General features: G+C 37.9%; 1 protein-coding gene across 1 annotated transcript in view; it reads left to right on the forward strand.

Moving 5' to 3' along the window:
* Window positions 1-6,690: 6,690 nt before the first annotated feature.
* Window positions 6,691-15,957, forward strand: part of LOC139960405 (aldehyde dehydrogenase, mitochondrial-like) — a 33,053-nt gene continuing 23,786 nt past the window's right edge. Inside the window, exons 1-5 of the mRNA XM_071958749.1 lie at window positions 6,691-7,216; window positions 9,632-9,736; window positions 10,739-10,879; window positions 13,672-13,751; window positions 14,570-14,619. Coding sequence (XP_071814850.1) covers window positions 7,094-7,216; window positions 9,632-9,736; window positions 10,739-10,879; window positions 13,672-13,751; window positions 14,570-14,619 — 499 coding nt within the window. The 5' untranslated portion in view covers window positions 6,691-7,093. The remainder of the gene's footprint in view (window positions 7,217-9,631; window positions 9,737-10,738; window positions 10,880-13,671; window positions 13,752-14,569; window positions 14,620-15,957) is intronic.

Consider the following 15,957-nt stretch of genomic DNA (forward strand, 5'->3'; position numbering starts at 1 on the left):
AAATAATAAAAAATAAACAGATCATAATACTTTGGTTGATTTAGTAGAATTTATAAAACATTGGATTGACATAAACATGTAGGCCTATGCCGACATCGGGTCGTCATCAATTTAACCTTAAAGATCTGCTTCATTGGCTCCAATTGTAGCTCGCAATAGCTAGGAAAGTTTTGTTAATACTGTACGTAACCGACCTGCCACGGTTGTAAATCGACATCAGGCTCCACTATTACGAGCCTACATAGCTTCTTAAGGTAGCATACGCCCATTAAAAGCCCCATTGACTTACACACTAAATCACAAAAGTAATGTGGTCTCTAAGTCTAGATAGAAGTTTTCACTAGCTAAACGCTACCCATCACCGGATAGCTGACAAGTTGGCCTTTCATGGCACCATCAATTTTCCGTACCATGACCATGAAGATTTTTTGCTATCCGAGCCGGAAGTTTTCGTCACTTGTAAACAAACCTCTTCACTCAGTGGTAAACAAATTTCCTACGCTGCTCCCGGGAGGCCTAAAGGGGTCTAAAATTGCCTCAATTGACCCAATTTTCTCACCACATGTACTTCCATTCATGCTCTTCAACATGCAAGCCACAAAAAACTAGATTATGATTGAAAACAGGTCACAAAAGATGTTCTCCCGCTGCTTTTTGGCACTTTTCCTGAGACAGGAGAACAATCGAGCGGATTGATATAGACTCTAATAGGAGTATGCCACCTTAACACCATTAGGCTATATATGTGGCATGCGATGCAGACTAATTGTAAAAAGAGGTCATTTTACAACCAAGGCAGGTCGATTACGAAATTGCAAGAAACTTTTTCATGATAGCATGCTATAGTTGGGATCTATACAGTAGACCTTTAACGTAGGGTAGCATTATAGAGACTTAGAATATTTTCTTAGGTGAATATCTTATCAGGTGACAATCAGAAACAGAATACAGTAACATAACTAGCACTAAAAATATGTTTTTTCCTTGTATTAAGATTAAAAGTCTGCTAAAGGGAGCATTCCAGACATTTAGCACACTAAAAGAGATGCTGGCTAGTACCTTGGACAAAGAAGCACTAATTTATGCTTACAAGCACCATTTTCAGTATGCATCCGCAGTTCAGTTATTCATCCAAACTTGACCGGCATTTGGCTGTACGGGAGCCTAGAAAGGACAATAAATAAGCTTACACAGATAGATAAACAATAAAAAAAAAATGATATTCGAGATAAATAAGTAACTAATCAAAATATATAGAACAACAATGCCGAAATAAACTATCAGAAAAACAAGAGATGCCACAATATGTTTCTCAAAAGAACGAACATAATCGCAAAAATGTTTTAAATGGCACTATGAAGTTTCCATACGCTTTCCTATAACGGCCTTGACCTGTCCATATCTAGCTCCAGGCATAACCATTGTCCAGAAACAGCTTGTCCAGAAACCCTTGTATGTATGTACACAATGCATTTTGTGTACTGTGCAGTGTGCAGTGTGCAGTGTGCAGTGTGCAGCTAACTGTTGGATCGGTCAAGCAGGTTCTGTATAATAACAATTTAACATACTCACTCACCGGACTCAAATCAGGCAAGGTGAAAGAACTATTAATAACCTGTTTGAAAGTAGCAGCCATTAAGAGCAGCCACTAACAGCAGCCAATAGTGTATACATCAACGTAACGCGCCGTTGGCCACTCTTGGTTGTACACTGTGACGAGCGCTGGGTACGCTGTGGCAGGAAAGTGGATCCCCAGCCAGCCACTAAGGGCATACTAAATTAGCGGACAATAACAAGACGGTTTCTTTTTCTTACCTGTTTTAAAGCGATAATAATTCACGCTATGCATACTTTAATAAGCCAATGATGGCCCCATAAGAGATCACATGTTTTTCTTTCATGTTTCAAAGTTTAACTCCGATATACGGACCCCTCCAAATCATTTTTGGGATCATTACACATTACGTTTATACAGGGCGCTTAGAGATGTCCGTATCGGGGTTAAACTTTAAGGCCACTTTTGGTCAAGAAATCGGTTTTGTTACCGATAGAAGAGATATCACGTTGTAAGAAGAACCGTTGTACTTTAATGTGGTGCTAACCGGACATCTCAACTAGGTCGATAACCTAAAATAATCGATTTTGAAAAAAATGAAATTAAACTTACTTTTGGGATCATCAAACATTACGTATATACAGCGCGTTTAGAGATGTGCAGAACGGGGTTTAAACTTTAAGGCTACATTTGGTCAAGAAATCGTTTTTGTTACCGATAGTTGAGATATCCTTACCAAAAAACCCCTTTGATTTTCCTATAAAAAAAAACCCATAAGAAATTTCCTTAAGGATTTTGGCCCACGGTAAAGAGCATTTCCTATGGGGTTTTAATGGGGGAATGAACCCACAAATATTTCCCCCGGGATAGTCAAAATCCCATTAAGGAAAAATCCTGAAGAAAATGGGTAATCTTCCACACTGGGAAAATACCCGTAGCTGGTTTAATTCCACAAAAAACTTTCCTATTAGCTGGATCCCGAACATATTGGTGATTTTCCCATTGAATATTCCAACAAGAATATCCCAGTAGACTTCCCCTTTGGCAGATTCCCCAGAGATTTCCTGTTGAAAAAAAACCCCAATATTCCCTAAAAACAAATCCCAACCTCATCCTATGTGTTTTATCCCGTTGAAATTAACGCTGAGGGTTTTGTTCCTGTTGAATCCTGGCTGTAGTTACAAGTTTCTGCATGGTATTCAGGTGCGTATCCAGGGGGGGGCGTTGGGGGCGCGCGCCCCCCGGGTAAGAAAAAGAGGAGAGAAAAAAGAGAAGAAAAAAGGGAAAAGGAGGGGGAAAAAGAAAAGGAGGAGAGAAAGGAAGGGAAAAGAAGAAGAAAAAAGAGAGAAAAAGGAGAAAGGGAGGGAGTAGAAGATAGCCAAGACTTCGGGAAGAGAAAGAGGAACAGTCGTAGTTAAAGCGCTGATCCCTATTATATACACAGGTTAGCCAGTGACAGATCAAGGATTACGGAGGGGGTGTGCGCCTCACCCTACCCCTTACACCGACAACTCCATTGTTGACGTTTCTTTCCCTCTCTCACTAATGTATCTATATAAATACTATATATGGTCTATCATAACGCGTGTGTGTGTATGGACGCCTTAAACAATTGTACAATATATGGAACCAACTGTGGCTGGTTTTGAACTCGACGGGGTCGTCGGGAACATGACGCATTTCGGGAAGGGGAGACCGCCCCCCCCCCCGAGCAAATTTTCTTTATGACATCACTAGTAATTTCAAAATAGACAATGCTTAGGTGCAACTTACAAGGCCTGGGAAGTGTCATTTCCAGCAATCTGGGAGGCATTTTCGGCCAAAATTTTTCTTGTACGCTTCGCGCCAACTCATGGTGGCTCTTCGCTTAGATAGTTTGCATACAGGCTTCGCCCCTCCCTTGGCAATTACTCGCTACACGCCTGTTCGAATTTGTAAAGCAAAGAGCAGATATAACATCATATCAGTGAGCATTGAAATGCCTGTTCCACGATGAACAGCCTCAAAAACTGTCTATGTGTGTAGTCGAAGGCGTAGCCCAATTGGATTTGGGGCTGTAACGACTTGCCCGAAAAAAAGCCAAAATTTTTCGCGCAAGAAGCGCGCGTTCAACATATCGATGCCAATATCATATAATCAAGCATCGGTCATTACATTGCATGGCATCGTGTACCTTACGGTCCGTGAAAGTAGCACAGTATACCGCCGGATGCTAATGTAAACAACCAAATGTCTTATCTAGATGGAGAAAAAGCATACCGATCCATTTATGTCAAACTCTCTTTTACAGTAGTAACGTCGGCCAATCTTAGAACTCTATTTTAATTACCAAGGAGATCATTTTTAAGCTATTCATTGCTATTTATTTTTCTCTCAGTAGGTGCCCGAAAAAATAGGAACAAGATTGGTTGCTGGGGGGGGGGGTGGGGGCTGCAGCCCCGCCTCCTACGGGACCTACGCCTATGTGTGTAGTGTTCGGTTTCGATATACCTGATATCGGAAATATCTGCTATTTTTCATTTCCTTCAACCAAGTTTTATAATAGCCATAATAAGAGGTTTCAATATTTCTACACCAATAAATTAACTCTGTCTGAATTTTCAAAAATTTCCTCACCAACATTCTTCATCATACTTTCCTCTACTCGTGCAATTTGTACCTGTCTATTAGGGGTTCAAGGAGGTTTTTCCCTATTGGTTGTCCATAGATTGAATTTTGTGCAATATTATGGGTATGTTTTGAAGTGATTTTTATTCACGAGAAATGTGAATTTTCAAATTCTCAACAAATAATGTGCTTAAACCTTGAAAAGTGGGGCTTTCGGATATTGTGGACCGTGACGTAGAATCGCCTACAAAAGCAATGATCCATAGGACATGCAATTAGGTCGAACATGATGTGTGACTGGTGACAACCTTCAAAAAGGTTATGGATGGAAAAAAAATGAGAAATACTTGGTTCTCAGGCAAAAGTGTACATTTGGTTGGTCATTTTCAAGCCCGAGAAGTGTCATTTCCGGTGATCTGGGGGGTATCAAAACAAGAAATTTTCTTGTACGCTCCGCGCCAACCGATGGTGGCGCTCCGCTGAGATAGTAATTCGCGCCCCCCGGGTTAGAAAATCCTGGATACGCGCCTGGTATTATATAGTCAAGTTGTGGAGTAATAAGAAAACCAAGCTTTCCAACGAACAGTACCAAAGAGGACCAACACGTTCTTCATAGTGAATTAACATTATATTGACCTTCAGTTTACAATTAAATATATATGTCAAGGTAAGAATGATAGCCTCTGGCAAGTGAATTTAGCTGTGAAATAGTGAATAAAAATGAAAACTTCTTGTGAATAAAAACTGAAATATTTCTACAGTATGTACTACAATAAAAAGTGTAAGAAATGTCTATATAAGTGAGATGAAGTGAACGGATGGATGTAGACGTAAATAAGCACTACTTCTGCTCCTTCAGATGGTAGGCCTTTCTTTTATCGAATCATCTTACATCTTTTCTGCCATCTTACTTCTGATGGCTGTCTTAGACACTCCATTAAACTTTAGTAGAGTCAACCCTAAAGGAACAAAGAAATTAGTATGAGATTTTCCATAGTCAAGATACATATTTGCCAACATTGCATTCCATTCTGTGTGACCTATCACATGATATCCTAACAAATAGATTGGCAGCTGCACTATTTATTGCTTTCCATCATAGAGAGAGAGAGATACATCAGACTTGTTTTCAGAATTGCTGTTTGTAAATGACAAGATTTTTGGATTTAGTTGATTTTGTTTTAAAGTGATGACAGTTTCTGGACACTATTGTGAATGAAAACTACAGTTCAGTTAACCTAAACTTAACATGTGTCTTTACCTTAATTTTATTGAAATGTGAGTATAATCAATGCATATATAGACCGAGACATTGTAGTCAGAGTCAATGTAAGGATCACTGATGTTGTTTTGCATCCAGGTGCGTAGCCAGGAATTTGCCAAGGGAGGGGCGAAAATGTAGGTAAACTATCAGAGCCGTAGATACGGCATTGCAAACTATCTAAGCGTAGCGCCACCATAATTGACGCGAAGCGTACAAGAAAATTTTGGCTGAAAATGCCTCCTAGATCGCTGGAAATGGCACTTCCCAGGCTTTGTAAGTTGCATCTTAGCATTTTCTCTTTTGAAATTACTAGCGATATCATAAAAACATTAACAAATTTAAAAAAAAATATGCTCAAAGGGGGGGGGGGGAGAGGCGGCCCCCTTCGCCCTCCCCCTTGGCTACGCGCCTGTTTGCATCAAACTTATCAAACTACTTCATCAATAATTCCTGTAGGGATAGCCATTTCCTATTGGGAACTGCAGAATCCCTAAGGGAAATGATCATTTCCTTAAGGAATTGCCATTTCCCTAGGGAAATATATGGGTTTTTTTGTAAGGGATATATATATATATCACGTGAAAGAGGAACCATTCTACTTTAATATGGTGCTATTCGGACATCCCAACTAGGTCGATAACTTAAAATAATCGATTTTGAAAAAAATTAAATCATTTTTGGGATCATTACACATTACGTTTATACTGGGCGTTTAGAGATGTCCGTTTCGGGGTTAAAACTTTATGGCCACTTTTGGTCGAGAAATCGGTTTGTTACCGATCGTAGAGATATGCCACGTGAAAGAGAAACCTTTCTACTTGAATGTGGTGCTAACTGGACATCTCTGTAGAGATCATAGTCTAGTTCTCTCTAGTTTCCACCATTCAACCCTTTCACATGTGTTGCATGCCAGTGCATTCCAATCATAGTAATTAATAGTGATATGTTCAGTACTTACCTGTAAACACATACCTTGCATATATATTCTAGTAGAGGGTCATTGTTACTTACCTGTAGGTAAATACCTTACAGTCCTGTATATATGACTCTATAGGTATTGTTTTCTTTATAGTTGTTTCTAGGGTGGACCTTTCTGCATTTAAAGGACTCATATGGTTTGATTGGTTACTGTTATTGTATTATCATTTTGATTGGTTGAAACACTGATGACCAGCCTGTGTCAGACTGGTCATCAGGTTCTTGTAAATAGTGTTATAGAAAATACAGCAGAGTTGCACAGAACCCCAGAGTGTGCAGGTGCCTTTTTTTTTTTTGTTCTTTGAGTTTTTCCACTCGGTCTCTACATCTCAACTTGGTCGATATCCCAAATTAATCTATCAAAACAAACAAAAAACAATACCTTTCTTATTTATGCACTAGTTGAACACATAGTCGACCGCAGGGTCAGTATAACACACACGACCGCAGTGACAGTGTGTCATGTCTTACTGTCCTTTTTTCTCTTAGCGGCTGCTGTTAGTGTCTGCTGTTAGTGGCTGCTACCTTCAATCAGGCGCTTCTCGGTGGATCGGAAGCATTACATCAGTAGGCTAGTGACCAAGTCAAAAGCGGAGGTAAAAAGCTACAACTTCCCGGTGATTGAAGTACTGTAAAGTTACTGTGTTTTAAGTATTCATTCTTGTGATATTTTCCAACTCAAGAAAATCATGTTCACAGCTGCGAGGTTTGTCCGTCAAGTGACGTCCAGGTTATCTGCACCAGGTATCAATATCCGTTGTATGTCAGCCGTCCCCCAGCCACAAACCAATCCTGATGTCCATTGCAATAAGGTAATTCCGTTTAGTGCTACCTTATCATATAAGAATTAAGATGCCTAAGTTAAAAAATAGTCAAGAAAGTAGTATGATAGTAGACTAAGTCAGGTATTGTAGGTCCAACTAAACTAGCAAGGCCTAGCCTTTGTTCTTTAACTAAAGCCAGCAAGACCTACTTAATTGAAAATATTTCTTAGCACATTTGCAACAGCACAATAGCAATAGAAAGGAAAACAGAAGTCAAATAAATTAAACACAAAGAACTAGCAAACCTGTTACATTTGGGCCAGCAATAGCGTCAACATGCTATTTTGAATTTGAGTGTGTATGCCTATCCTGTAACTTAAGATTGTAGCCTCTTAGGGTTACATCTTTATGTTCTGACGTCTCTATGTGCCGACGTCTCTATGTTCCGACGTCTCTTTGTTCCGACGTCTCTATGTTCCGACGTCTCTATGTTCCGACGTCTCTATGTTCCGACGTCTCTATGTTCCGACGTCTCTATGTTCCGACGTCTCTATGTTCCGACGTCTCTATGTTCCGACGTCTCTATGTTCCGACGTCTCTATTTTGGGGGAGAAAATGGGCAAAGAAATTTTTTTAAAAATTATTATAGTTTTGATGCTATATTCACGTCACACCGATCAAAATTGTCAATGGGTTGATCCCAGGTGACCTTTGTGTTGTAAGTTGTACAAGGTCAAAGTTAATTTTCAGACATTTAGTGCAATAACTCCCAGTGCCAAGGTGTGACAAGGTTGATATTTGCTGACAAGTTGCAAATGGTTTAGGGGAATATTTTCAAATGCATCGGTCATGTGATCCGAGGTCACCAAAGGTCAATTAATGATAAAAAACTAGTATTTTTGCGATAACTTGAGAACGAATTGTCCATTAGGGTTGGAAGTTGCTTCAATGTAATCCAATTGTTGACCCGCATCTGGGTGACCTTTGACCTCAATTTGACCTTTGGTGACCTTACGTGTTTTGGGGATTTTTACAGTTTCGATGCTATTTTCAGATGTCAAAGGTACCTTTTGATCATAAATGTCAATTGGTTGACCCCTGTGTGACCTTTGTGTGAAGTTATACGAGGTCAATGTTAATTTTCAGACATTTAATACAATAACTCCCAGTTCCAAGGTGTGACATGGTTGATATTTTTGGACAAGTTGCAAATGGTATAGGGATATATTTTCAAACTTAACAGTCATGTGATCCGAGTTCACCAAAGGTCAATTAATATTAAAATACTAGTATTAGTGAATAGAGTGGTGGAACATTTTTAAACTTAATGGTCATGTCATCTGTGGTCACCAATGTTATCATATCTGTTGACTCCCTTGTAGGTGACCTTATATTTCTTACATTTTCGATGCCATATTCAGATCTCAAAAGTGCATTTTGATCAAAAATCAGATCACAATTTATGATCACAAAAGTGTTGTTGTAGTGTTGGTTACTTTATGGGTACATGTAGGACCACAATTACTTGACTACAGTATTTGAGCCCAATTTTGCTTGATAATAATATGTGTATTGTCATATACTGTACTGTACCCCTACGCAAGGAACCACAGTGCCCTTGGGCTCTTTTTTAAATAACAGCTCGCCTTTCATTCATTTTTCTATTCTTTTATTTGTGCACATGTGTGTATGACTGGTATGAATAGAAAATATCCCCAATAATTATATGTCTAGATCTATACTATATATACCGCTGTTTTTGATTTGATCATCGTTGGTGTTATATACTTTTAACTCTTTAGAGGCCGGTCAATAGATGCATAAATTTCAGTTTTGACCTTTAAGATACTCTGAGTTCAGTTTCCGTATCCCTTATATTTGTTTGTTTGATTGTTTATTTGATTTTTGACATATTAATAAATATATGTGGAGGGAAGTCCAATACAGGCTTAACAAAGTAAAGGACTCCCAAGAAAAAAAGTATATACATAAATGAAAATATAATTAATGTCTTAATAAGGAATAATTAATAACATGCAATATTTATAACCGATGTATCAATACTGAAAAATAACTTCCTTTTTTTAGCGTTTTTCTAAATGTTACTTTAGATTGTTTAGAGTTTATAGCAGCAGTTAGAGAACGCCATGTCCTTATAGCACGATTCTTTAAACTTAACATACCAAATGTTGTATTACATAAGTTGTGGTGTGCTTGACCGGCATTTCTAGTGCAGTGACTATGTATGGCGCTGTTAACAGTAAAGAAGTCATGAAAGGCTGCAGGAAGTAAGCCATTCCAAGCCTTGTAAGAGAATGTGGCTTCATTCAGCATAATAATATCACTAAATTTTAAAAAGTTGAGCAATTTGAAATGTTTATTTTATTATTATTAATATTATTATTTATATGTCATATATTATACATTATTATATTAAAAATATAATTATTTATCTTTTGATAGCTTTTCATCAACAATGAATGGGTGGATGCTGCAAGTGGGAAAACATTTGCGACAGTGAATCCAAGTACTGAAGAAGTTATCACAGAGGTCGCTGAGGCTGACAAGGTTAGAATTAACAAATTAAATAATGAGGATAATAGATTTCCATCAAATAATTAATAATTATGACAGTTATTATTTTGTGATGACATTTCTCAGTCTTACGTGTATTCTATTCAAGGGCGGCAGAAGCACTTTTAATCTGGGGGGCACCGACGTCGAAGGGCACTTTGCAGAAATTTGATTGGACTGATGCAGCCTTATATTTACTGTAGTACCCTTTATAACTCTTATTGTATTATCTTATTTGCGGATACACATCACTCCATCAACACCCCCCCCCCCCAAAGAAAATATGTATACTAGCACTGTAATATCCAATGCGCAAATTGGGAAACAAGGAACAAGTTTTCTTTTGAGACAGAATGAGGTGAAATCATGCTAGTTGCTAAATGTAGGAATCTTCCGAATTAGAGTTTTTTTTTCTTGTTAATATCTTAACAAATTTTTTTCCATTCGAAATAGCTTTGAGTTTGACCCACAGAAATTCATTGAAAGTCACGGGCTTAGCCAGGATTTGCAAAGTTGTATGCACGACTATCTGAGCAGAGCGCCACCATCGGTTGGCGCGGAGCGTACTAGAAAATTTTTGGTTTTACAAACCCCTCAGATGGCCGTAAACGGCCCTCCCCGAGTGTTCATTTTACTTAAATGTAGTCAGTATAGGCTCCAAATTATAGCACGCTATAATCGCTAGAAGCTTTCAAATTTTACTCTCCACATTGTTCTCAGACATTGTTAAGGAACACACAAGATGACTGAATGTCCCAGTGAGGAAAATTTCCTCAAAAGGTTGTAATAAAAAACAGTTTAAGAATTTTGACCAAAGGTGACCATATTTGAATATCTAGCATACATTTTGGGGCCAATACAGCATACCCTTTAACTGTTCAACTTTATAAGTGAATTAAAATTTAGTTGATCTCGAAAAATGGATTTTCATGATTTTTTTTTTCCATTTCATATTAGTTTAAATGTGTCTGACCATGAACTTTAAATATTATGCAGGCTGATGTTGACCTGGCGGTGAAAGCAGCCAATGAGGCATTCCGGCTTGGATCTCCATGGAGGACGATGGATGCCTCTGAACGGGGAAACCTGTTGAACAGACTCGCAGACCTGATTGAGAGGGACAGAGCCTACCTCGCTGTAAGTTAAACCAGCTGAGTCTGTGACGCAATTGTCTGTAGAGCTTCCAACGCTGTCTTATTTCATTTACTGGAAGTTGTTTTAAAACTATACCAAGATTTTGATCCATGTTTAGAATACATAAATTTACCATCTTGTGTATGAAACATTTGGTAATCTGTTAGCACATTGCAATGTCAAATTTTGGTCACAGTCTTTCAAGTCAAAGGTGGCAAGATTTCAAACTTTGGAAATTTTGGTGGCATGAAATCCAGAAGGAAAATATGATGAAATTCCTGTTCTGATCCCTTTGTTCTGTTCTGATCCCTTTGTTCTGTTCTGATCCCATTGTTGTTGTGTCAACTTATATTCTAGATTCTTAGAAGTGAAACTATTGTTATTATGTTTAATCAGTTTGTAAAAGTGTTCTTATTTTATTGCTTTAAGTAGGTATTCAAATTACTGACCCATGCAATACCTTGCTGTACAGAACATATATGTGTACTGCAGTATGTGTTGTACTTTATTATAGCACCACCACTTGCATTCACACAGAGCATTTTTTTTGTAAATACGTTATATTAAACTTCTGCAACCGGTCGGCAATTTGTAGTGTCTAATGTCACAAAATTGCTAACTTCTCTAGATTTTCAGACTATATCTTGCTAGTAAGACACAAGCTAAGACTAAGGGCTATTCATTGGAAAGCAGATTATGAGAACCCTTTAATAAACTTAGTAACCCTTCATACAAGAAATGTAAAAGAAAATAAATAATTTTAAATAAAATTGTAAAACAAATTGTCAGTCCAAGAGGTGCTTAATTTGGAGAGTCCTGCAACTGCTCTTACTTGTTTATGGTTTAGCGTGTATATATTGTAATATAATCCCAGGTAGTTGAGTAATTGTAGCAGTACCAGCAAAAGTTATCTGTTAAACAGCATAGTCTACTTTCATACTGTACGATATATATATCTGACTAGCTATGTCCGGTGCAGTATGCTCAATATCATATGGACAAATATGTTTGGTAATATTAGTGGATTTCAGTGTGTATACATTGCACGTATCATTGGCAAGTTAAGATCAAAAGGCTAGATAATATTTTCATTATATAACAATAATGCATATATGTGTCTATCTAGGTTCTAAGATATGACCACACCTTTGAGGAAAACATAATGCTAAATATGTTTTTTTTTTGTAGGAGAGCTGCAAATATATTTCCTGTTATTCTTTTTTAATAAACTTCCTGTAGGAAAAGAGCAAATATGTCGTATAAGTATGACTATCTTTCATCAGACAACTTGAGGTCTCTTTTCAACCACCTGCGGTCACTTTTCCATCCATCAATTACTTCATAAAAGAGTTTTTGCAAATTTGAGATGACCTTCACTTGTTAATTTCTAGAATTTTGTCTGTTTTTGGCATTGTGAACTTTTTCTTACTATAATCTACATCCAAAGTATGTGTTATGATTGTGATCTGCAGTTGATATGAATGTTTCACCTAGTTCAAATTTGAGAATTCAAAGTGGTTCTAATACTCCAAGGGCGATCAACTTCATAGTGCGGATCAGACCCCGCAAATGTGATCGCGGATCTGAGGCCAGGAATACTATCACCCTCTCGGAGAGGTTCCTGGCCTCGGATCGGTTTGAGTCTTAAATGGCTGGTGCACTGTATTAATTTATAGCTACAGTTACAGAATTAGATACACCACACATTATCACACACATTATCACAGTGATAGTTTGCAGTTTGCAATGCATACAGAAGAAAGAGCCCACTTTATGTAGGCATATTAGATCCTCCTGCAAGCAGGAACTCGCGAAGAAGCCTCATTGGCTTATCAAAGCTGCAAGCTGACCGAAGTCAGTCTCTTACAATCATATTTAACGTCCATGATTATGAATTGTTAAATGTCAACAACTCTGTAACTGGACGACTTACATTTATCTTTGGAGTTACTCGAATCGGGGACCTTATGATTGAAAGGCACCGGCGTTAACCACTGAGCTACAGTAACACTCCTAATTGATTTGTATAACAGTCATATGTCATGGTCTTCTTGCACTGGCATAAGTTATTAAATACTCTTTTAACTTTGACCCACCTCCTGTTCTCCATTGTGGACATGTCAGGGGTCAACTTGATTGCTTCCATAGGAAGAACAAGATCATGTTCGCTGATCAATTTGTTCTGAAATGTGAAGTTGTGAGCAAGGCATTGCTTCTAGGATCCTTTAATAGAAACATGCTTTTATTATTGCGTTTGTCCATGTGTTTGTGACATCAAAGCTTGATTTTCTAAATTCACTTTTATTTGGCCTTCCTGATTCGGCCATCAAGAAACTCCAAAAGATCCAAAACACCGCTGCCCGTATTGTGAAAAGGAAAGGAAGAAAGTGCCGCACCACCCCACTTCTGAAGGAACTTCATTGGCTCCCTATCAGCTACAGAATCCAGTATCTTCTCACCTTCTGTGCTCATCATCTTGAACGGCCTGTGTACCTGTCACAACTTCTCTTGCCATATACTCCAACTCGCACACTTCGATTGAAGAACTATGGTTACAGAAGCTTCCAATACTCTGGGTCTTATCTCTGGAACAAGTTACCAGATCACATTCGAACATGCTATAAACTTTCTACTTTCAAAAGTCTACTTAAGACCCATTTTTTCACTTGTTCTTTTGTAAATTAATTTACTTTCTTTGTAAAGCGCTTTGAGCAGTAACTTTTGTTTACTGATTTGGCGCTATATAGGTCTCATTTATTATTATTATTATTGATCTCTCTCTTTGTTACTCCTAGAGTTTGGAGACTTTGGACAATGGGAAGCCATATCAAGTTGCATTTGCAGCTGATCTGGCACTGACCATTCAACATTACAGGTTTGTTCAATTCTATGTCCTACTGTAACATCAGTTAAATTCCTTACCAAATATCAAAGTACCTCTTTAAAAGTCTCCCTATTAAAGCAGTATATTTCATCACGTTTGTCACAACCGAGCGGTTCAGTACATAGGCATTGCTTGACCACAGGGGAGTGGTTCATTATGTAGGCTGTGGAGAGAATGAAAATGCAACTCATGCATGTTTGGTCACTAGTCATTTGGTGTCAGCCAAGGACACACTCTGTAAAGCCTTCTAAACACAAGTCTTGTAAACAGGACATCCCAAGATAGGTTACATCACATTGCTCATACTTTGCATGTGTCTTTCTTATAGTGAGTACAAGTTCTGCTTCTTTTGAGAAACAGAACTGTATTTCCTTCTGACATTTTGCATTATGCAAGAAGTGGTTGGCAAGTTTGAACTTTTCCTTCATTAATCTTTTGTGGCACTTTGTATTAGCAGGCTACTTTGTTTTTAGGAATCGTGCTTTGCGGTTTGTCATTGTAAATTCTTTGCATAGTACAGTATATAGTGAGCCTCAAGTAGCCAAGTGAACTACTTGCTTTTGTCTTTTAATCATTGTTACATCAAAGTTGGTAGGTGGAATGTAAGTCACAAATTTTCTCTACAGACCCAAAAGGCAGAATGCATATGTGTCACTATGCATTGTGGAATGTACTGTTATTATAGAATTTGAGGTTCAGCAACATTGCTACGCTGTTTATGAATCATAACAACTTGGGCATTTAAGCAGGAATTAATCATAGAGTGTTCTGCAATCATGTTTGCTCACTGATATGTGTTTAATCTTCAGGTACTATGCTGGCTGGGCAGATAAAATTCATGGGCAGACTATCCCTGCAGGTGAGAGGAAACTTTTGTTGACTTTCTTCATTGTTAACTTTGCCTTCTGTTGTAATATTTTTTGTAAAGGAAAAGAGTCTTTTACTCTAAGTTCTGCTTGATTTATTTACGGAATGGCTTTGCAGATAGGACCCAAAGTTAAACGTCAAAAGTGGAACATCTGTTGATTTGCTTCATACTATTTCCTCAAAGATATGGATGACATTTCCTGGATCTTAGGTTACTGTTGTTCCAGTTGCAGGATTTCAAATTTTGTTGTCTTTAACTATTAGTTTACTGAAAGATACTACTGATCAAAAACATCCTCCCCCCCCCTCCCACCCGATTGCCTCCCCTCTACTTCTCAGTAAGTTAACCACGTTAACACAAAAATACCCAATTTAGAAACTCAAATCATGTTATCAATTTCTCTATGGGCAAAAGCCCTTTCCGATACGAACCACATACACAAGTAGTTAATGTTTCGACTATCTCTAGGGGAAAAGGAGAGGTTGGGGGCAGGGAGGGGGTGGGGATGGGTAGGGAATGACACATCAAGTGGAAGCAGTTGTCTGTAGTTATACTAATGACAAAAGAAGAGAAGTACACTTTACAAATATGGCCTCTTTAGACTACCTTTGAAGCTGATTGTACTCACTAAGTACATAGGGTGAGGAGCACTATGTTAATACTCATAAAGAAAACATGGATTTTGATCACAAACAACCACTTGAAACACTAGGCATGTTACGCCACCTTTAATGAAAATTTTTCAAGCAGCTTTTTCAAAGGTTGTAAAGGTTTCTAAAGAACCCAACAAAGAAGTAAAAGATGATCCATGGGCTAAACCCAAACATTGTTGTTTCTGCAGTTCATATAGGCATCTGTTGTCATTTAATGTTACCTTTGCAAGGTTGTTATTTTTAGTAGGTCCCACCTGGTTTACTGTGTTATGTATTAAACAAATATTGAATACCTATTGGTTCTTTGATCTGTTAGAATTTAAACTTCTAGCCATAAAACTGTGAGCACTTCATCGTAGAAACGAATAGATTTTCTAGTGGACCTAAAAGTTGAAATGGTTTTTACAAATCTGATTTTATGTAAGCTGCCATAAAAAAGACAGATTCTTTTACTTTCTGAACTATTCTAGTGTTGTTTGATTGATTGTCTGTCAGCCATGCATACTAAAGCTGCCCTGGTAAATATGATTCATGCCCTAGGATAACAACTGTACTGTCTACTGTTAATAATGGAGTTATTATATCTTCATATGCTATGTATTATGCTGTAGATATAGGTCAGATTTTGTGAGGTACAGTATTTCCACAAACAGTTACTACCATTATGACACAAACA

The sequence above is a fragment of the Apostichopus japonicus genome, chromosome 19 (genome assembly GCF_037975245.1).
Source record: "Apostichopus japonicus isolate 1M-3 chromosome 19, ASM3797524v1, whole genome shotgun sequence".
NCBI lineage: Eukaryota > Metazoa > Echinodermata > Holothuroidea > Aspidochirotida > Stichopodidae > Apostichopus > Apostichopus japonicus.